Genomic DNA, 23,189 nt, shown 5'->3' on the forward strand with positions numbered 1-23,189 from the left:
GGATCCCAGTCCAGGCTCTAGCCACTTACACATCACTAGCTCTGAATGTCTTAATTATTATATTTAATTTTAGCCATGATGGCACAGATTCTCTTCCTGATGCCAGTGAAGTTGTCGTCGTTATCAACAATTTCAAGAGCAAAATTATCAAAGTGAAGGTGAGTTCAAACATCACCCTATAAACTAGCTTTTGCGAGGAGGAGATTTGTTTTGTAATGGGATAAAGAGACTCTTAAAAATTATTGTCCTCTTATATACCTATTTTATAGAGGACCCTATGGGCAAGGCAAAGCCTAAATCTTTTTCAGTTATAGACAGTAAGGGAATGGAATAACAGCTGTGTAAGCTAACTAATGTGTGTTTTCTATTGCCGCAGCTTCCTGAAAGGATAGAACAATATGTTTTGCTGCCACTGCTGAATTTTTATCTTACCTTGTAATCCTTTCAAGGACTACCAGAAAAGCTTTTTTAAATTCTTATTCCCATAGACCAGGAAATTGAGGCAGTGAGTAGTGAAAGGCAGAGGCAGCAGTCATATGTACCCATATCAGGGGAAGGTCCCACTGGACACCTTAAGGTCCAATCTAATATCTATAGCTGCATGCTGAGAGTTGCAAATTTTTAATTTGGAGCATGGTGGGACCCCGTAGGCCAAGGGGCTGAGCAACAGTCCCCCATCACCACCTGAAACCTACCCTCCAAGTAGGACCGAAACCACTACAGAATGGTGCTCTCAATCCCAGCCCAGCTAGGCAGTCCAGAAGGGATACCATGATTGATGGTATCGAAAGTCGATGGGAGGCCCAGGAGAATCAATGGAGTCGCACTCTCCCTGTCCATCTCCCAGCACAAGTCATCCACCAGGGTGGCCAAGGCTGTTTCAGTCCCACAAACAGGCCTGAAACCAGATTGGAAAGGATCGAAACAATTTGCTTCATCCAGGAAAGTATGGAATTGTTCAGCCATCACCCATTCAATCACCTTGTTCAGGAATAGAACATTTCAGACTGAGATCTCCTTGGTTCAGGGTAGGCCTCTTTAGAAGTGAATGCACCATAGCCTATTTCAATTCCTCTGGAATTAAAGCTCATCTCCAGATTACAGAAATCAGTTCCCCTGGAGAAAATAGATGCTTTGGAAGGTGGACTCTATGGCATTGTACCCCACTGAGGTCTGTGTCATCCCCAGGCTCGACCCCCAAATCTCCAGGAGGTCCCCGACACGGAGCTGGCAACCATACCTACCCCCCCCACCTGCCGCTGGCAGCCAGGGGGGACCTGGCAACCCTACACTGTACAGACACAATGGTGGTGGGAAAGTGTTGTTTCTTTGCCGCCATCACTGTAACAAAGATATATAAAGAGGGAGCTTTATAATCTGTCTAATTATGGGGATAAACGATGGGTGATAATTGTGATGGTATGTAATCACTATGCAGGCACATGATTAGTTTGTGGCAATCTACCCCATATGGTAGAACTTGCTATACACCAGCTTGTTAACTGCTTCTGTTTCCTTCTTTCTGTCTGTTATTGAGTTTTTTAGTCCATATGTAGCAATTCTACTTCAGTGGGAAACTTTTGATGAAGTGCAAGATGACCATTTCTTTTTCTGTGGCATCCCATTCATAAAATACATCTACCCGTCTCTTCACGTTTTTAGAGCTAGCTTGGATTATACCCTATTTAGTCAAAACTCAATTTTTTTTGCCCTTAAAAGATTCTGTCTGATAGTGTTGAACAATTCTACTTGAAGAAATATCAAAGCACGTTATCTCTTTGTAGGTTCAGAAGAAACTAGATATGATAAATGAAGATTTGCTAAGTGATGGAACTAGTGAGAATGAGTCTGGATTTTGGGAATCTCTTAAATGGTAAACATGGTTGCCTGTTTTCCACTGTCTTTCATGTTGCTTGAACTTGACTATGAACGGAAGGAGTTCAAGGAAGCAGATTTTTTTCCTACCTCCCCTCTGGACAACTTACAAATCTGCTGCTGCTGGGGGTTATGAGAGTGTCTCTGTCCAGTTCCCACATCATCAGATACATTTGTTATTTTTTAATCATGTGCTTTTTATAGTCAGGAAAGGTTGGATTTATGTCTTGGAATTTTGGACCCTTGGCTTTCTCATATTGGTCATGTCACAGTCAAAATCATTGGATTCAGGAGGATATTATGTACTTAAGCTGATAATACTAAGCAGTCGTGTTTTCCTGAAGCCCAAGCACCTAGTGTCTGCCGCAGCCCCAAATAATATCAGTTGCATTTGGGAGTTAGGCTTAGTTCAGACTTTACAAGCAGGCCTCAGTTTATATGTGACTGGAACAAATCTAGTCAGTTGTCATGTTTGTGTGCTCCCTCCTCCCCCTGCGAGAGATTGAAAATTGAAGTTTTCAGTTCACTTAGTTATGATTTCCCAGTGTGGGTGTGTCTGCTAAATGAGGTTTCTCTCCTCCCTAGTAACAAGGGCTCTTTAACCACAGACCAGAAGCAGAAACCTGGCTGTCCTTGGTGACATTGCATATTCAGTGTAAACATTATTTTGTTTCTCTATAGGGGATTTACAGGTGGACAGAAGAAAGAAGAGGTGAAGCAGGATAAAGATGATGTGATCAATATATTTTCTGTGGCATCAGGACATCTATATGAGAGATTCCTTCGGTGAGTTGAGGATCAATACTGTGGTGTTTAAATTAGAAAAGGCATTGTTGCTTGTAAGAGGTAATTTGAAGACTTGGTATATAGTCTCTCCATTAATTTCTTTGCACTAAGTCTACTCTAAACAATCCAAATTTACAATGGCTGCTGCATCAATACTAAAGCTGGATTCATATATATGTAGCCTCTTATTTATATAAAAAGTAAGGCATTTAGGGTTGGATCCAGAGTAAAATGAGCAGCGCATCTCATAGAACAGGACTTTTCTTATATCCCCCCCCCCCCAGTGATGTAGCCCATTGAGCCCTCAGATTCCGTTCCTGGGGGCTAGAGGACCCAACCAGCGTGGAGGTCTGCCCTGTATGTGGTGCAAACTAACACAAATTGCCCCCCGCCTCTGCCAACAGAAGTGCACTTCCACTGACACAAATGTTGACAGGAGAGCACCTTTGGATCAAACCCATCTAAATTTTACTCATTTTCCAGGCAAGCTAGAAAAGGACAATTTTTACCCTTACACTTTCTCTGTAGGAGATGAAAAAAATCTTGAGCCCCTTAGCATTTTTAGCTTTGAGAAGAGAAACCCCCCCCCCCAAGATTTCAATTCGTGGTTGTTCTTCAACCGATTTTGACAACACTTCTCATACAGTATCCCTGCTACTTAAATAGGAAAAGTGTTTGGATTTCTTTCTTTTTTTAAGGAGATGGCCTTTTTGTTTTTAGAGGTTTTCACTGAAATCTACACTTGTTTTGTGTAATCCCTGAAATTCATTTTTTTTCTCTTCAGAGATCTCGTGTCAGAAAATTAAGGTATGAGGTTTCAGTCGAGCCCAATAGCCATGTTCTGAATAATCATACTGAAAAACTCCCAAGTGGAGTTAGGTTTCCTAAAGTAAATTCAACTGCTTAGCTACATTAAAGGCATTCCCAGGTAGCACTGTTTTAAATTTAGGGTCTGTCTTCACTCAGATTTGCAAAAGCATCAGTTGTAATGCTGCAAATAAATTGAGAAATTCCTAGAGCTTCTTGTACACTTCCCTTTTTCTGCGGGAGCAGTTCTCACAATTTGTCAGTTTGAGTGCAAGATCAATTTTTCCTTCCCAAAGTGATTTTTTTAAAAGACATCTAAAACCTCCACAGAGCCATTGAATGTCAAGGAGTTACAAGAGGGTGTGTTGTAACATACCTTTATACAAGTTAATAAAAATATTTTTGGTTTGTTTATTTAGATCATTTATAAACTTCTAAAGAACTGGGAGAGAAACTATATTGCTTATATAATACAGCTCTTGAGGGGAGAAATATTTTTATTCTGGATTTTTATTCTTTTGTATTCATTATTACATTATTTCACCTATTCATTAATGTATTGATTTAATGTAATGATTAATAATAGTGATTCGAGATTTGTTCATGCAGGAATACAAGACCACACATATAATATATCCTGTGATTTATTTGCTATATGATCATAGCCACCTAGCAACACAAATTGCTTTGCCTTGAGCTGTTATTTAAGGATGGATGTGTGTTTTTGTTGTTGCTGATCACACTAGTTTTACATAAAAAGGGGCTGCCCTCTTGCTCTTCAGTGTGTGGTCATCACCAGTTACTCCAATACAAACTGTGTGAGGGCCTGGGATGTAACACCATCAGTTTGTAGCATCTGTGCTTTTGGTTTGCTTCAATTACAAACAAAAGCTACTTCTTTTTTGACAGCATAATGATGTTATCTGTGCTGAAACACACAAAGACTCCCGTGAAGTTCTGGTTCTTGAAGAACTACTTGTCACCCACATTTAAGGTTTGTTTAAACAAAAATGTTACCTGTTTTAGAGATGAACCAAAGCATTTTGAAAACATTCGTTTGTCCTAAAAATGTATTATCTGTAGATCAATGGATTTGATCCGGACTAAACTGGCCACTTCCACTGATTCCCCCTTCCCACTTTATACACCCTCACATCATTCTTCAGGGGTTCCCTCTCCTCCCAGGAGCAGCATTTTGTAGAGATCAGTGGGCTGCAGCAGGAAGGGTGAGATAGGAATGTCACGGGAAAATTTAGTGTGGATCCAGTCTAATGAAGGTATTTGGTAGAGGCAGACAGCCCATTCTAAGCGGTGTGTGTGTTACGATGGTGGCCATGGAAAGTGCTGCCGCTCCTCCCCTGTGAGGTTTTCCGGCCAGAATAAGGAATAAAAATACAATTAAAATTGAAAAAAAGCCCCCCAAAAATAGTCTCACTGACTTTAGTGAGGCTGGTGTAGCAATGTCGCAGCATGAGGGGGCGTTCCTGAGGCAAAAGAGGTTTGGAAGCTGACTAATGTCAGCTTTGTCCCCAGGAACACCCTGGGAACACCTCCCAGGACGCCAGCATGGGGAGATACGCCAGGACAATGCTGGCAAGGAGGCTGCACCGTCGTCACAGCGCTGCGCTGCTGCGTCGCTCTCCGGGGCCGGCATAAGTGCCCCTTATCACGGGGCGAAGTGGCACTCATACCAGTGCAAGGTTACACCGGTTCCTATGGAGCTGCGCCCCCCCCTTCAGGAATGCACAATTATACATTATTGTAAAAAAGAAAAAAGAAAATATTAAGTGCATATAGTAGCACAGTTTGAGGAAGGAGGCTTCATATCTGTACGCTTGGCTAAGGAACACTATAATACAGTTGATAATATAATTTGCACCTCACTTTTTTCATTTAAGAATATGTTGATTTATTGTAAAGAGAACTCAACAGAAATCCTCTCATAATCTGCTGTAGAAGAAATAAACGAATGGACATTCAACAGAGGGAAACTAAAAATATGCCTCTTTCGGTAGAGCAACAGGCTGCATCTTTCACTGGCATACAACATCCCAAGGTGTAGGATGCAGGAAAAAGGGTGCTACAAACACACTTTCCTATTGTTTTTCCCCTGTAAACCTCTTTTGCCAGGCAGGGGGTCCAAAAGCGGCACACATACTTTGCCTCTGGAGCAGGAAATGAGAAAGCCAAACATCAGTGGTAAATAGAAACAATGGTTGCTACCAAGAGAAGTCAAACTTTAGAACCCTGCTCTTAAGTTTGCACTTCCATCACTGCATGGGAAAATTTCACAGTCTGGCTTTTTAAAGGGTGGTTTTTTTAATTGTGAAAGTAATGTTTTCTCGGAACATTGTCTTTGAAGTATTAGAAACTCTTCGGACCTGTAACCATCATATCATTCCAGGAGTTCATCCCATATATGGCTGAGAAGTACAATTTCCAGTATGAGCTAGTCCAGTACAAATGGCCACGATGGCTTCACCAGCAAACAGAGAAGCAGCGTATCATCTGGGGTTACAAAATCCTCTTTCTGGATGTGCTTTTCCCCCTCGCAGTTGATAAATTCTTGTTTGTGGATGCTGACCAGGTAAACGGGTTTGAAATCTCAGTGCTAGCAAAATCAAGTCATATATAAATGATCCTGAATACTTTTGCCCTCCTGTACTCTCAGAAGGCCCTGAAGAAGGAAAGGCTTTTCGGGACGGTTTGTGGCTCAGTGGTAGAGCAGCTGCTTGGCATGCAGAAGGTCCCAGGTTCAATCCTCGGCATCTCCAGTTAAAGGGACTAGGCAAGTAGGTGATGTGAAAGACCTCCGCCTGAGACCCTGGAGAGCCGCTGTCGGTCAGAGTAGACAATACTGACTTTGATGGACCAAGGGTCTGATTCAGTATAAGGCAGCTTCATGTGAGGGGAATCTTCAGCCTATGACTTGGGACAAAGTCATCAAAATGTTCTTTCTTCCCAGGAACTGCAGTGTGGTACAAAACAGGAAGGATATCTGACTTGAGTGGTTTTGATGATGTCAGTAGCCAGTAGACCAGTGATGGCGAACCTTTTAGAGACTGAGTGCCCAAACTGCAACCCAAAACCCACTTATTTATTGCAAAGTGCCAACACAGCAATTTAACCTGGAATCTAGGGGAAGAGGAAGAGAAGAATTTTGGTAGCAGAAAACTTTTTTTTAAAGGCAAAGAGCAAGACCCCACTATAAATCCATCTTGGAGGGTACCGTTAAATAAAAGAACATGGAAAAGGAAGAACTATAAGAAGGGTCGCCCTATCCATCTATTACAGCAAAAGCAAACATTAGTCCCTGCTTAACACGTTGCAGGCTAGCAAAATTTTATTTCAGCAGAAACCCCTGTGGCTAAAACTCCGCTTCTTAGATGCACCAAGCAGATAGATCTTCACTCGGCTTACGTTGTATGCATACGGTTTGGGGAAAACATGTACTCACTTAGCTCAGCCAAGAGGGGCCCCTGGCATACAGGGCAGACAGAGCAAAATGCAACTCTGCAAAGCTCAAATCTAATCAGGAGAAATACAGAGGCCATCCATTACTAGCTGAACTAGTAATGTGAAGTTTTCTTAAGACAGTCATAGCTTGAAAGCTTTTATGCATGGGAGGTTTTATCTTGAATTTGCCACTCTTTAGATGCACATTTTTCTCACCCAGGTTCTCAAAATGCAACAATAAGCCCCATGCAGAGTTTTGAGAATTTGAGAGAATTTACTATCCCAGGGGCCTGAAGCAAGAAAATGTGTGTTGGGGGGTCCCCTGTACCATCTTGCTATGGGGATCCAAGTTGAAGTAGGAGGCGGATCTCACACCGATCAGTCCCAACTTTAGGGGGAAAGAGTGGACGGCGGAGAACTAGCTAAGGACAGCCCTTCCCCACCGAGGGAGGAGAGCATGCAAAGAGCGCTGGACTGGAAGGGGCCCACCTGGCCACTTCCCTTAGCCCAGAGGGAAGCCAGAGGAAGACGATGGCGCCTCTCCCACGCCAACCCGTCTAGGAAGGGGGGGATCTGAGAAGGAAGAGGACTCTGTGCTGTCCCCCAAAGTGCACCGCTCAGGCCGACTGCGGAGGGGCTCGAAGCCGGCCCGCCTCTCGCCCCCACAGCTCATCCGTCCCACTCCGCTCCCGACCCAGCTGCCCACCAAGGCACACAGCCACAGCCTCACCCGTCGGAGGTGGAGACGGGCAGGGCAGAGCCGGAGAGGGGAGCAGGCGCAAGGAACAGCTGAGCCATGGCCGCAGCTCAGCTGAGAGAGGGAGGGGCCCAGACGCCGACCTGGGAGGCCTTTTGGAGCCCTGGAAGTGAAGGACGGGAGGCTCGGGAGGGGGCGGACGCTGCTGCCGTGCGCCTGGCCCTCTCATGCAACCGCAGCGTGCCCACAGAGAGGGCTCTGCGTGCCGACTCCGGCACGCGTGCCATGGGTTCGCCAACACAGCAGTAGACCAATATTGTATATCTATTTGCCTGTTTGCAACCCCAGAAAAAAACTGACATGAGCTCATTCAGACTGTTGACTAACAAATGGACCCCTCAGACTTCAGTCCTTGCTTAATTGCAGGAGAAGGATAAAGATTAGGATGCTTAACAAATCTGGAAAATGTTCATTAGGTTTTCTTTCTAAGTTTGCAGGCAGGCAGTCTTCCCATTTGCTCAGGGAAATAAATATAAATTGACCAAGCTGGTTGTTAGATTAAACCAGTTCATAAGAATATGCACGCTGTGCATTTAGGACCGTTTTTACAATTTACTTACTTTTATTGACATCTTTTATAGTCAACTTTCCTACACTTTCTCGATGAGGGATGTAGGCAGTGAATACATATTTATTTTATTTATTAATATATATATATATTGTAAAATCTGCCCTCTGTTCAAACAACATCCAAGCAGCCCCTTCTGACGGCAGGTCCCGGGTTCAAAGGGAAAGGGCAGCATGCTTTCAGAGGTGGTTCTTCCTGTTCCCCTGCCCCCAAAGCCATATTTGAGAAAGTAAGGAGGCAGTGCAGATTCATGATGGGAGGAGAGTGGAAGCATTCTTTAGCAGAAGAGGGGAAAGTCCCGGTTTAGAAACAACAAGTCTGTTTTTGCCCTATTGATAGCAATGGCCTCAAAAGGGTGCAAATGGAGAGGTGAACCCTTCATCTGTATCCCCCCTTCAATCTTAATGAAACTTTAGCTAGTAATGCAATAACTGTCATATAATAATTTCAGAGGTCTCAGTCCCAAGTTTTCCCTCAGAACTCTGAAATTCAAGGTAGCCTGTGAACTACTTTTCTTCAGATTGTTCGGACGGACCTCAAGGAGCTAAGAGATTTCAACTTGGACGGTGCACCATATGGTTATACACCATTCTGTGACAGCCGACGAGAGATGGATGGCTACAGATTCTGGCAGTCAGGATACTGGGCAAGTCACTTGGCTGGAAGAAAATACCACATCAGGTGACATAAGTTTGTTTCTGACTGATTACTGGTTTTATTGTTTCCTTTTTAAAGCACACTGAAACCAATTCATCCCTGACTGGTGCATCTATTACACTTTTATCCTTCCCTTCCTCCAGAGAGCGCAGAGTGGCATACATGGTTCTCCCCTCCACCATTTTATCCTTGCAATAATCCTAAGAGGTAGGTTAGGCCCAGACAGAGTGACCAAGTGACTTGTCCAGGTCATCCCAGTGAGCTTCACAGCTGAGTTAGGTCTTCACAGTCCATCATACAGGTTGAATATCCCTTATCCGGACATCCAAAATGCAGAAAGATCTGAAATATGGGCATTTTGAGCCAACATGCAGGCATTACTCACAGGCCCTCAGCAGCGTGCCAAGCTGCTTTCTGAGTGTTGAATGTACACAAAATTATTTAAAACATTGTTTAAAATTATATTCAGGCTATATGTATAAAGTGTATATAAAACATACATAAAGCATAAATGAATTTTCATGTTTAGACTTGGGTCCCATCCACAAGATATCTCATTATGTGTATGCAAATATTCCAAAATACTGAAAGATCTGAAATACAGAACACCTGGTCCCAAACATTCCGAATAAGGGATACTCAACCTGTGTTGGCTGCCATCAGTGGAGTTTATGAAATCACATTGAATCATGTTGTTGGTGTGATGCTTTCTCTTTTTAAGAATATTATTTTAGTTATCCAGTTTTGATCTAATTATTTTAGGGTCTAATTAGAGTCTGTTTTGCATTTGGCCTATTAAAGAAGCATACCTGTTCACTGACTAAAAGAGCCGCTTTATCTGTTCTTAGTGCTCTCTATGTGGTAGATCTGAAGAAGTTCAGAAAGATAGCTGCTGGTGACCGGCTCCGAGGACAATATCAAGGTCTTAGCCAAGACCCCAACAGTCTGTCCAACCTTGATCAGGTACTTACTTGCTATGCTTTAATTATGGAAAGAGACACTGAGTGAAAAAGAATGCAGAAATACTATAGCTGCAGTGAGTGGACAAATGAGGTTCTAAGTCAGTAACTGTCATTCCATAGAGTATGAAAAGAGGAAATGGGCTCTGGATTGGTTTGGTAGAATTGGGCATAGTAGTTGGTACTCAATGGCATTTTGATGGACTCTTAAGTGTAGGCAAGGGGAAAAATCAGAATATGGTTATAACTGTTTATAAGTTAAATGATTAAAATTTATGGCGGTAGATTGTGCCTGGGCTTGAAACAAGAAAAAAAAGGATGAGAATATATATTCTTTACTACTGGCTTCTGTTCTGTTTGTCTGGCTGGTGTTTTCTGGTTTACATGTCATCATGCTTCACCTTTATTTATAAGCCCCTCATGTATTGAAAATGACATTCTGATTGTACTCCCCTAGTATGTGCTTGTTCTGGATTTTTCTGTTTCTTCTAGTTCTGTTTAACATCTGGTTGTAACTATGGAGTTTGTCTCCAAAATGGTTTTATCACATTAAGAGAACTGCAGCTTTGTTTTCTTTCCATCAGGACTTGCCCAATAACATGATCCATCAGGTGCCCATTAAATCACTTCCACAAGAGTGGCTTTGGTGCGAAACGTGGTGTGATGATGTGTCAAAGAAGAGAGCAAAAACCATTGATTTGGTAAGGCTTCTGGTATGAACAGCATAAGAAGGGGTCATGGCGCAACTTAGGAAAACTTTAAACTGAATTAAGTGCTATAAACTATAAAAGAAGAATGTTCTTTCAGTCTTGCTGTTTTCATGCCCCCCTAAAAGCATGGACACTTACATGAGGGATGACTATCTGTTATTGAGGGCTACAGTAATTTCCACGTAGAGACTGGAAGTATGCATTGCCACACAAACTGACACTCAAGAGAGCCAGTGTGGTGTAATGGTTAAGAACAGTGGTTTGGAGCGGTAGACTCTGATCTGGAGAACCGGGCTTGATTCTCCACTCCTCCACGAGTGGCAGATGCTAATCTTGTGAACTGGATTTGTTTCCCGCACTTCTCCACATGAAGCCAGCTGGGTGACTTGGGCTAGTCACACTTTCAGCCCCACCTACCTCACAGGCTGTCTGTTGTGGAGAGGGGAAGGGAAGGGGATTGTAAGGTGGTTTGAGCCTTAAGTGGTGGAGAAAGTCAGCATATAAAAACCAACTCTTCTTCAAATAAAACTGGCTGCCATCTAGGAGGAAATGCTTTGTTATAGACCAGATGAGCACAGGCATCACTTTATATATAAATATGATATCTACATACTGCCATGTGTCCCACCCTGGTCCATATGATTTTCCTGTTTCTAATTGAGCTCCAAGACCAGGCTAGACCTTCAGGCAGGTCTAGCCAAGAGCAGGAACAGAACAGCAAATCGCAAAACCCGACAGAGAGGGATAGGGTTTCTCCTGCAAAAGGGGTCACCTGATTGGCTTATCACCAGCTAGGGCAGGAGAAGAGTACCTAGCCATGCAAAAGGAGTGTAATTGTAGAAAAATTGTTAAAGCCCTGAAGGGGGAGCTACTATGGCTCCTAAAAGCTTTCTAGTCAGTTCTCCGCGGCTGGCCTGCGCAAGCGCAGTCCCATGCGTGCCTGCACAGAAGACCATTCGATGAACAACAGTTACAGGTAAGTGCAACTCTGTTTTTAAAGCCCTGAAGGGGGAGCTACTATGGCCTTTTCCAGGAGCAAGCAAGGGAAGAAGAGTCCCATGTCAAGCCAATATGACTCAAGTTCTATAAAAAACTATAAACTGTCAAGCTAGCGAACCAGTTTAGTCAGATTGTGTTAGCTTGCTGTGTCGTTATATCTCTGTTTTGCTTCCTCCCGTGTGGCTGAAATCTTTCCTTACTCTCCTTTTTCCATGGAAGTAGTTAACATGCAATCTCTCTTCTTCCTCTGTTTTCAAATACAGTTAAGTTTTCTAGTTAAGAAAATTTTGTTTTGTCTCTGAATGTCTCAGTTATGAAAGAACTGTGTTCTGTGTACGCCAGCTCTCAGTTGACCCAGGCTGTTTGCGTAGCTGGATGTGTATGGCAGAGAGAGGCAGAACTTAGCCTTTCAGATTCTGCCTAGGATCTTAAATGGATAAGCTGGCGGCAGTTGAAATTGTGTGGACAGGCAGCTGTCAAATGGGTTCAGGGGATCATGGGAAGCAACAATCTCTGTCTCTGAATTTCCTCTATCCTTCCACCTGAACCACCCTAAACCACCGTGACACATACACATTAGCTTAAAAAATCCAGTACAGATGTAAGTAACATTAAACTGTGGAATGTATCCGTTTCTTTTAACATCAATTTTATTTTACTGCGCCTTGATTAAAATCTGGTAAGGCAGCTGGAAACCATCTTTAAGAATCTGTTTACTTTTGTTTACATCAACTCAAGTTTATTTATTGTTAATTGTCTGTACTTTAAAATAAATGTTAATATGTTTTTTAATTGCCAGTTTTTGGAGGCCTCAGGCCCCTTTGCCTTAATTTGTGGAGTTTTGCAACATGTGTTTACTCTCTCTGGGAAATTTCAGCTCTTGATGGTGGCAGCAGTATAATTTAAAAGAGAACTAGAAAGCGGTCTTTCATGGTAGATCATATTTGTGATGTGTGTTTTCTTCCATTATGTATGAAAGGCCACACATTTCTTGGCATTAACCTCTGCATTTTATTGCAGTGTAATAACCCAATGACCAAAGAGCCCAAGCTGGAGGCAGCTGTGAGGATTGTCCCTGAATGGCAGGACTATGATCAAGAAATCAAGCAGCTGTACAGCCGTTTCCAACAAGAGAAATCAACAGGATCACTCTCTAAAACTAATGAAACAGAGCAGCCAAGTCAAGAAGGTAGCTGTTTTTCTTCTGTGACATCTGTAACACACCTAAACCCAGTGGTTATGCCAACAGTGAGGAATGGCAACACAACTGCTGTATGCTTGAAGCTTTCCTGGGACCTCCTTAAGGGCAAAACTGCACTATGGCTTGGATCCAGACTAGACATTTCCGGGGGTGCAAGAATTTCTACCCACAGAGCATGATTTCCCTTCCTCACGCAGCAGCCTGAAATGCGCCCCCGAAATCCTGTTCTGGTCTAAAGGGGATCTCCAGCAATAGGACTGTAGGAGACATTTTGGGGGAAGGCAGGAAAATCATGGTCTATGGGTGGAAATCCTTGTACCTATGGAAATGTTTAATCCAGATCCAACCCTATGATTAGATTATCTGAAGAAGTGAGATGTGATTCATGTAAGCTCATACCCCGCAAGAATCTTTATTAGACTTTAAGGGGCTACTGGACTCTTGTCCATTTCTGTGATTAGATTGTAACTCCTGATATGTCAATTGTTCCTTATAAACAAAAATTCACAGGGCCTCGGTTTTGATTGGGAACACCATGAAGGGTAGGGGCTAATACTTCCCCCTGCAATGTTTCTCCTATCAAATATCATATCCCCCCCTCCAACTGCTTTTCACCTTAATATGAAAAATACTGGTCTCATACAGATTAAATAGGAAGAAGGCAAGGAGCACAAACCCTGCTTTGGTCTCTGTATATTTGGGACACAAACCATGGTTTGGAACCAAAACTATATACCTGTGACTTGCATGTTGATTTCTCCTTTTTCTCCCCCTACAGGAATATCAGCACACATAGAATTATGATCCACGGAAACCAACCAAGTGAGACTGTTCCATAGACAATTTTTCTATCAAATGCTAGTTTTTTCTAGTATGTTTGCAAAACTGCTGAATAAACTGAAAGGGGTTTTTGATGTATCTTGCTTGCTTGTTTGAATTGATTTCTGCAGATGGAATGGGATCTGGATGCTTAGAATGAGTGTAACTGGCTTTATTTGCACCTGGATGAAGCGGAAGAGGAATGTCAGGTTTCGGTAATGTTTTGAAGCACCCTGGAAAGCAAGCAACAGGTCTGTTCATCAACTTTTGGAAGAAGATGCCACTGAACATCAAGGTCGTGTTGGCTGTGTCTACCTTTCTGGCACAGCCAGAGGAAAAGAACTGCTCAGAAAAGGGCAAAACACTGAGAATGCACAGGCTGTTACCTCGCTTGTGGTTTTGAGGTAGAGCTAAGTTTTTTTCTGGTTGAAACAGGGCTTGGTAACACACTTGGTATCTGACTGACACACAGGTGTCAAATGAGATTCAGGTTTTCCCTCCCCTTTTCATTACACCCTCATCTTTGGTATTAGAACTGCAGCGCTTTCATTTAAAATGGGACTGTGAATATCACATTTTAACTCATCTTACAACAAAATGTTAAAGCAACCCCAATATCTTCAAAAGTGTACATTTGAAAATAAATGTATATTTTAATGAAGCAAACACCTAGCACTTTTCCCCTCGTTGGGGAAGATGCCCAGATGCCGTCTTGACATTTTCCCTCAAAGTTCCTAAAGACTGCAAAATAATCAGGGCATTAATACTCTTGTGAATTCGTCATTTCATGAATGTACTTTGTTGATGCAAATCTGTGGAAGCTTCTTGATTTTTGTAAATTTTATAAGTTTATTTTTCCTCAACACAACAGTAATGTCAGATAAATAAAGCCTTAGAGTTCCTAGATCTTTTCTTGAATTCTCCTCTCTCAAACCCTATTAGTCACTTTTTTTTTCGTAATGCTTTTTAACATAAAACACCATTTGACTTTTTTTGTCAATATTGTTCTAAATTCACACTTTTTGTTCATGGCCGCTTGTATTTTCTAGGTTTCAGGTGCACAAAGCAGAACGTGTTTGGCACTGGGTAAAAGGGTTTTTTGGGTGTTATTTATTTTTATTTTTTTTGGAGATTTTCCTCTCCACTTGTAATTACCTTTTTTGGCTGTCATGTGTTACTAGTAGATCCAGCACAGATGTGCTGAACAAGTGCCCAGTCATTATAAAAAACATGACATTTTTGTAGATCCATTCTGTTCTGGACACTGGTAGTAGTGGGCTTTGTTATGGAAAAGTGTTGCCTCCACAGCTCATGGCTGATACTGGATATTCCCAAATAGATCTACAGCTGACCTGCAAACAAGAGAACAGAACGCTACTTTGCATTCATGTGACTGTGCTAAGTTCTTGTAACGACAGCTTTTGTCTATAGTTGGGTTTTTTTAACAGTCCAGGGTATTTTGACATTATGGAATGTATTTATTTTGTGTCAAGTTTTTCATAAGAACATTCTGAGAAATTGTATGCTTTTGTTCTGTTGCTTCCAAAGTAAGCTGCAAGAATATTGAAGTTTGAAATACCTCCTTTAGAGCAGAAATAAAGTCAAACAGATCTCTATAGTTCTTGTAGGTTATCCGGGCTGTGTAACCGTGGTCTTAGAATTTTCTTTCCTGACGTTTCGCCAGCAACTGTGGCAGGCATCTTCAGAGTAGTAACACTGAAGGACAGTGTCTCTCAGTGTCAAGGGTGTAGAAAGAGTAATATATAGTCAGAAAGGGGTTGGGTTTGAGCTGAGTATTGTCCTGCAAAAGTATTGTCCTGTAAGTATCAAGATAATGTGCTAATGAGGGTATGGTATGTTAATATGGAACCATTGTATCCTGAAGTGATCTGTTAAGACCATCAAGACCCTCAATGCAGATCCAGAAATCATTATTCTACCAGCTGACAAAGGCAATGCCACAGTGATCATGAAAACAGAAGAATACAAAAAGAAGATTGAGGAACTTCTGGACCCTGCCACATACAAAAAACTAAAACGAGATCCAACTTGCAAAATTACCAGGAAAACTAGCATTCTGATCAAGAATTCCACTCTTCATCCCGACACACACAGAAAACTATGCAAGACTGAAGCACAACCACCACGATTATATGGACTACCTAAAATTCATAAGGATTCCGTTCCACTCCGACCCATCGTGAGTGCCATTGGTTCCCCAACATATGAATTAGCTAAATATTTGACCACCCTCCTACAGGACCACATTGGAAAAACCACTTCTTACATCAAAGATTCAACTCACTTCATCAACAAAATCAGTCCGTTAAGACTCAATCCAAAGGATATATTAATCAGTTTTGATGTTGTATCCCTCTTTACCAAGGTTCCAGTTAAAGACACAATCTCATTGATTAACCAGATTTTTCCAGAAGATATAACAGCCTTATTTCACCATTGTTTGACAACAAGTTATTTCCTATGGGATCAAGAATTTTATGAACAGATTGATGGAGTAGCTATGGGAAGTCCACTCAGTCCAGTAATAGCAAACTTTTACATGGAATATTTTGAAAAGACAGCATTAGAATCAGCACCTTACAAACCTACAGTCTGGTTCAGGTTCATAGATGATACATTTACCATTTGGAGCCATGGTGAAGAAAAATTAATGGACTTTCTAAACCATCTTAATAATATCCATCCAAACATTCAGTTTACCATGGAAAAGGAAATTGAGGGTAAACTCCCATTTCTTGATACCCTTGTCATCCGTAAATCAAACCTTCAGTTAGGTCACAAGGTCTACCGGAAACCAACTCACACAGATCGCTACTTACACAAAAACTCCAACCACCACCCCCGACAGAAAAGAGGAATAATCAAAACATTAATGGACCGTGCAAGACGGATCTGTGAACCACAGTTTCTCAAGGAAGAAACTAACCATCTAAATCACGCACTGCTAGCAAACGGCTACTCCAAGAATGAAATCAGAAGGGCCATTGAACCAAACAAAAATCAGAAAACTCAAGAAAAACAGTCTCCCATAGGAAAGGTATTCTTGCCATTTATTAAAGGAGTCACTGATAGGATGGAGAAACTTTTGAAAAAACATAACCTACAAACAGTGTTTAAACCCACCAAGACAATACAACAAATGCTACGATCAGCAAAAGACAAAAGAGACCCCCTCACCTCTGCAGGAGTATATCGTATACCTTGCAGCTGTGGAGAAGTTTACATCGGGACCACAAAACGCAGCATACAAACAAGGATAAAAGAACATGAAAGATACTGCAGACTTGGCCAACCTGAGAAATCAGCAGTGGCTGAACATGGACTGACACAAACAGGACACAGGGTCTTATTCCAAGACACTGAAAGACTGGACAATTCTACCAACTATTTTGTCAGATTGCACAGAGAAGCCATTGAAATTCACAAACATCAGCACAACTTTAACAGAAAAGAGGAGAGTTTAAGAATGAATAAGGCTTGGCTTCCTGTCCTGAAAAACCTCCAGACAAAGACAACATTCAACAATAGCCATACAGATTAGTTTTGGATTACACACATTAACAGATCACTTCAGGATACAATGGTTCCATATTAACATACCATACCCTCATTAGCACATTATCTTGATACTTACAGGACAATACTTTTGCAGGACAATACTCAGCTCAAACCCAACCCCTTTCTGACTATATATTACTCTTTCTACACCCTTGACACTGAGAGACACTGTCCTTCAGTGTTACTACTCTGAAGATGCCTGCCACAGTTGCTGGCGAAACATCAGGAAAGAAAATTCTAAGACCACGGTTACACAGCCCGGATAACCTACAAGAACCAATGAACTCTGACCGTGAAAGCCTTCGACAAGATCTCTATAGGTTTAAAACTTGTTTAAACTTGTGACGGAGAAGGGCAGGTTTCTTTTTTTACAAGTGGGAAAACACCATCTCTTGATCAAAAAGTTAGGATCAACCTCTGACTCCAGTGGTGGAGGGAATCTACTCCCCCACCACCAGTCCATTCCATACTGGTACTGTTTTGAGACTAGGAAGCAGGCTTGTTCCAGGATCCATCCAAACTCTGCCATCTTCTTTGGATTTCGCCTTTCCTAAATTTTGTACTTGCAGCCCTTTAGTATTCCCATACCTTGGTCAGGATACTGGGGAGACTCCTAGGGAGAATCCTTTTTCTTAAGAGCACTTCAAGCCTGCTTAGACTGTTCTAGTAGCTGTGTTTCTGATCTTGTGTCTGGAATGCTTTATAGCTGGAACTGAAGGTGTTAGGGGGACTAGGCAAGGAGACACTACAGGAAAACAGCAGTTGCCTGCTTCTTTCTCTCACTACCTGCTACTTAGTACCTCTGGCTGTCCTCCTGAGCTGAGGCAGCTGAGGCTTTCAAAGTGGCTTTTAGTGCTGCCTCGTCTTCCCTCCTCATCAAGAGAAGCATTATGGATGCTTTGGGTAGCCACCCCTGCAGCTGGGATCAGGCTAGATCAGATTGCAGTGGTAAGGTCCAGTGTTTCTAGACTGGTTGGATGGTGGTGTTGAAAGGGCAGCACGCACTCAATACAAATAAAAACTTAAGAAACAAGGGCATACTAATTGGCTGGAAAGCGGATACAAGAGCATAAATGAGCAAACAGGTCTTTTGCATTTTGAAAATGTTAATGTTACTGTTTTTCTAGACCTTTGCTATAAACTTTCCCTTAATACCTAGGGTAACACAGTATGAAACGATGATTTATCAGTACCACTGTTTTCTTCACATATCTAATACTAGTTAAACTTTAAAAAAACCAAAGGTGTGTCAGAACAGAATGGCCAAGAGACTTATAGTTACAAAAACTGTTTACTGGGTAACAGCGTTCCATGTTTTCCCAGATCATAAAAATGCATTAGCTGTGTGAGGAGAAGCTAGTTTTGTAGCTTTGGTGATCACACTATTCATTTTCAATAGAGAGAAAGATAGGCATAACTTCTAAACAGTAAAATTAAATGTCAACACATTGGCTCAGATTCTGTTTTGTAAACTACCAATCCCCAGCTGGTCTTAGAAGTAATTTTAAAGAGATCCCATGGGGTCCAGTACATTCGCATACCCCCAAAAGAGCAATGCCAACAAATGCCTGTTATCAAAAAGACTGTTACATTTTCTAGACTGCTTACTGGCCAGCAGAATGCATAGTGAATGCCAAAAATATTTGTCATTGCCTACAAAATAGGGAAGGGACGTCCACTGATGTCTCCATATACAAAATAAGAATCTTAATCAGTAAACAAGTGCTTTCTCACATACCCTAAGTAATGAACTGTGAGTTAAATCCCTAGCACCCCGCTGTCACGAGGCGTGTATTTAGCTGTATACATTTCAGTTTCATAAAAGTAGCAATAATTGCATCTCACCATACAAACTCTGTTTTTTGTGTGTGTGTGCTGTCAAGTCATAGTTGAGTTATGGTGACCCCATGGAGTTTTCGAGGCAAGAGACTTTTAGAAGTGGTTTGCCCATTGCCTGCCTCTGCATCACAACCCTGGTGTTCCTTGGTGCTCTCCCATCCAAAATACTAACTAGGTTGGTCTCAGCTTTCAGAGATGATAATTCACTTGTACGCATATTATTATCTGTAGTGCGCAATATATGGGAACATGGGAAAGGCTGCTGGAAAATCAGGAAAACACATTTCCCATCAGAAGTATGGTGGATGTGAAGATGTTTGTGTGTGTCCTAATCAGAATGTTATGCTGAATCTCTTAACTCTTAATTTAAAAAGAAACTTTGTAACTTCTTAGCTTTTAAGCAGGTTAGGGGCAACATAATTTGCAGTTCAAAAAACCTGGTTTCTTGAAATATCTACCACCAATGGATCATCAAGTATGACATTGCTGTACAGTTTTTAAAAAATTATAGCGTGTGCGAAGCTATTAAGCAGGCTGAAGCTATTGACACAGCTTTATGTGTCTATTATGCTTTATGAAGAGGATTCATTTAAGATCAGCGTAACATATATTCCAGTTTTATGAAGGTTTATGGTTTGCTTTGATATCGAGTAAATGAACGTTTTTTAAAAAAAATCAAAACTGCTGTTTTCTAAACATGCTTCTCTTTAGGACCATTGGCAGTGTAATGTTTTCTCTTGTACTACAGTCAGGATGTTGGAACATTGAAGTTTGAACTCCGTTTTGTGGAGTCTCTGATGCTTCCCGAGGAGATAAGTTGACTGGGCCTGACAACCGCTGTATCATTTTGAACCAAGGAAGGACAAAATAACCTTGGCTGTGATGACTACAGTTGCCTCTTTCATTTGCTCCTGTTAATTCAGCAGCACAAGGAATCTGAGGCATTTGAAGCGGCATTTGAAGTAAATGATTGTGAGTACCTGTACCACTCATTGTGTGCAGGCATCCTGGGAAAATCAGGTTCTTAGCCACTTTTTATGTCATGTTGTGATGCTGAAGACCAGCCACGAGTGCCACCCTTGACCACCTGTGCATTAGGCCCATAGGAAGAGGGCTCTCCACAGCTGTGGAACTCTCAACACCTGGAGAATTTGGGAAAGCCCAGGTCTGGGTATGTTCCACTTGGTGCAGAACCTTCTTGTTCAGGTATGACTTCGGCACATTTGCGTGCCTTAAGCCTTAGTGATTGGATGGGTTATAAATCTATAAAATTGCTTTTTGAAAAATAACTTCACGTTTTTTAAAATAAATGCTGACTTGAGTTAAGTTTAAAATAACATCCCATCTTTGATGCTTCTAGCCACCCACTAAAGTGATCACTGGTGGAAGAAGGGAATTGCTGTTTGAGACAGTAAAGACAATGGTGGAGACTGGCATATTGATAGTGGTAGGACAAGATGATAACATATTGAGGGGAGGGTCAAGAGTAAAATTGAAGGGCTTAAGCAAGGGGAGTAAAATAAGATAGTTGGGCCACGCCTTAGTCTGCTGCACATTAACAGAACGGCAGGCAAGTCCATCCTCTACGTCATTGTACAAAACTTTGCCTCTTTAGGAACTGGTATGCTGAAATTACTTGGATTATAACCTGTTTAAGCAGGTTCGTTTATAATCTTACCTACTCATTTCTCCTGAAAAGGGGAGTATAATTTATTAAATAGCAATGGGGACTGACTTACACAATTGTAATTATTTTTACAAATCCATCAGTGTACCTGGTGCTCTACATAGTACCGTTAATGAGAGAGAGAGATCTCTGTCCATGTTGATTGGCTGCTGAAGAAGACAATCTTTTAAAAAGTAATCTTTCAAAATTTTGCTTTGTAACTTGCTTTTATTGCAGTAATTTCTGTTATCTCCATGTGAATGCTAAAACTGGCAATTGCAACAAAATGAAGATGTAAAAGGTCATTGTGTTGGGTTCAGGTTTGGCTACCAGCAAACCTTCCTCAGACACACAGAGCCATGTGCCAGCGGAAGTAGTTCCTTGTGCTGGAGGAAGTCTCCAGTGTTAGCAGAACAGAAACTGTGGATATAATACATTGTTAGCTAGCTTTTGGATATAAAATTGGTTTGGGCAAGGAGTTCAAGGAATTTGTGTAAACCCCCCCCCTTTTGCCTGTGTTTGATAATACCATGCTGAGTAAAAAAATGTTGATATACAAAATGTTCAATGTCTACAGGATGTTAACAGAAAGTAAGTTACAATTGATTCTCCCAGTTCTGCTCAACACAATAAAGTCTTTTCATCAGTCACCTTTCAAAATGTGTCTGATTCTTGGGCTCAGATAAATGTTACATAGTGGGTCTGTATGTTTGTATTTCTAGAAGCCTGCTGCATTTGAAAATGCTGACAGTGCCCTGTTTACTTTGAGTAAGCTTTAGTAATGCACAAAGGGGAACCCACAAAGACTTACAGGAGGCATCTCATTTCCACTCCCACACTGTTTCCTCTTTCCCTTTCCTGAAAGCCCCCATAGCCTCTCCTCTTTTATGCTTCCTTCTCTCCTTCCCACCCAACAGCCAACCTACATGTACCCACTCCTTAGATTTCACATTTTTCTACAAAACAGGGGCGATTTCCATGTTTGTAGAAAGGTCCGTTTTGCTTGTTCACAGCTCCAATCACTGGATTTAAGTATCCTCAGATTTCTAATGGTTAACACAGTTGTCCTTCGAATTTCAACTCATTATAGCAAAGAAGGGTGGTCCTTCTAATGCAAGGATTTCCTTTTTTATTTAGTCCAATGCCTTGTGGGCTTAGGGTAAATAGGCACAAGGCACAATTTACTCAATAAGACTTCCCTCCAGCTATTAATTACTAGGTGAGGTTAGGCTTTGCCTTATTGCAGAATAAGGTCTGTTCTGAACTGGTTACTCAAGGACTGGAGTGCAGTTTTAAACACTGCATAGCAATATGAGGTCACACTTTTCATGTAGATTCTTTATTTCCCAAGTGGGATTTATCTGGTGCTATGTAGCTGTGGTTTTTTGCCGTACAGTTTTCAGAACCAGCGTTTACATCATGGTGTCCTGTTCAATGCATAAGCTGTTGTCTTCATCTGCCAGTGTCTCAGAACTATAGTAAAAACAAATCAGGAGCTATATGAGATAATTTCCTTTTCCATTCCTACCAGTTTTGCTTCCATTTTCCAAGATGTGGGAAGTTATGCTTTGCCAAGGCGCACATACTGCTAGTACATTATGCACTCCATCTGGTTCAAGTCAGCTTGCTGATCTTTCTTCACTTCAAGATAATTAACTTCTCACCATACCTGCCTCCTGCTTGCATGCCAGCTGCTTGTGAAAGAACTCTGTTCAATTATCTGGATTCCAAAGAGGAAACCAGAGCAAAACTGCTTTTGACTACCAAGGCTTATTGTTAACCTGGATTGCCACAGAACCTCCATTCAGCTATTTTATTCTGCAATTTACTAATCTTTCTCAATGGGAGAAGAGTAGGACAACTAATATATGCATTTCAATGTATTTAATTTCCATTTTGTTCTGTATGAATGGTGTGTGTGCTTGAATATAAAAATGCTTAACAAAGTGGAACATTTATTGAACTTGTAATGGCAAAGAGGACAGGAGAAGTTGGGAATGAACGAGAGAAACTGCTGCCGTGGTTGATGCCATTTGGTTTCATTAGCATGTGCCAGCATGGCTGCTACCCGCTACCCACCACCTTGGTTCAGTACCATAGAAAGCAATCCTAAACAAGTCTACTCCGACATTCCATGTTACCCAATAGTACTTACTGCCCAGAAAGTGTCCTTAGGATTGAACCCATAGTGCACTAGTGTAAAAGCAGACTGTTCTGCTTTAATTAGGCATTATTTTGTTGCCCCTAGTTTCTACATTTAGAACAGCTGTTTCCTCTAGGCGGATCTATAAGCGGCTGATTTGGCCTCCTTATTTGTTGTTGTGTATTGATTAGTTACTCCTGAGTTGTTGTTTAATGAAGCTCTCCTCTGAAGTAGAAGGGCTTGGTCTCACATAGTCTTCAACATTTCATTTTGCTTCTTCAACAGCTAATTGTTAGAGCTACATTTTTATGTTGTTGATATTAATTGCAGCTGAAGGTTGTTTTACACACACAAGTGATGTGAGTTTG

General features: G+C 41.5%; 1 protein-coding gene across 1 annotated transcript in view; it reads left to right on the forward strand.

The window, feature by feature from the left end:
* The window catches only part of UGGT1 (UDP-glucose glycoprotein glucosyltransferase 1), a 56,970-nt gene extending 43,045 nt beyond the window's left edge, over positions 1-13,925 (forward strand). Inside the window, exons 32-41 of the mRNA XM_056849567.1 lie at positions 74-158; positions 1,785-1,873; positions 2,557-2,661; positions 4,378-4,462; positions 5,873-6,055; positions 8,770-8,930; positions 9,755-9,869; positions 10,450-10,566; positions 12,595-12,763; positions 13,554-13,925. Of these exons, the coding sequence (XP_056705545.1) occupies positions 74-158; positions 1,785-1,873; positions 2,557-2,661; positions 4,378-4,462; positions 5,873-6,055; positions 8,770-8,930; positions 9,755-9,869; positions 10,450-10,566; positions 12,595-12,763; positions 13,554-13,579 (1,135 nt within the window). The 3' untranslated portion in view covers positions 13,580-13,925. The remainder of the gene's footprint in view (positions 1-73; positions 159-1,784; positions 1,874-2,556; positions 2,662-4,377; positions 4,463-5,872; positions 6,056-8,769; positions 8,931-9,754; positions 9,870-10,449; positions 10,567-12,594; positions 12,764-13,553) is intronic.
* The last annotated feature ends 9,264 nt before the right edge of the window (positions 13,926-23,189 follow it).

This window comes from Euleptes europaea, chromosome 5 (genome assembly GCF_029931775.1).
Source record: "Euleptes europaea isolate rEulEur1 chromosome 5, rEulEur1.hap1, whole genome shotgun sequence".
Taxonomy (NCBI): Eukaryota; Metazoa; Chordata; class Lepidosauria; order Squamata; family Sphaerodactylidae; genus Euleptes; species Euleptes europaea.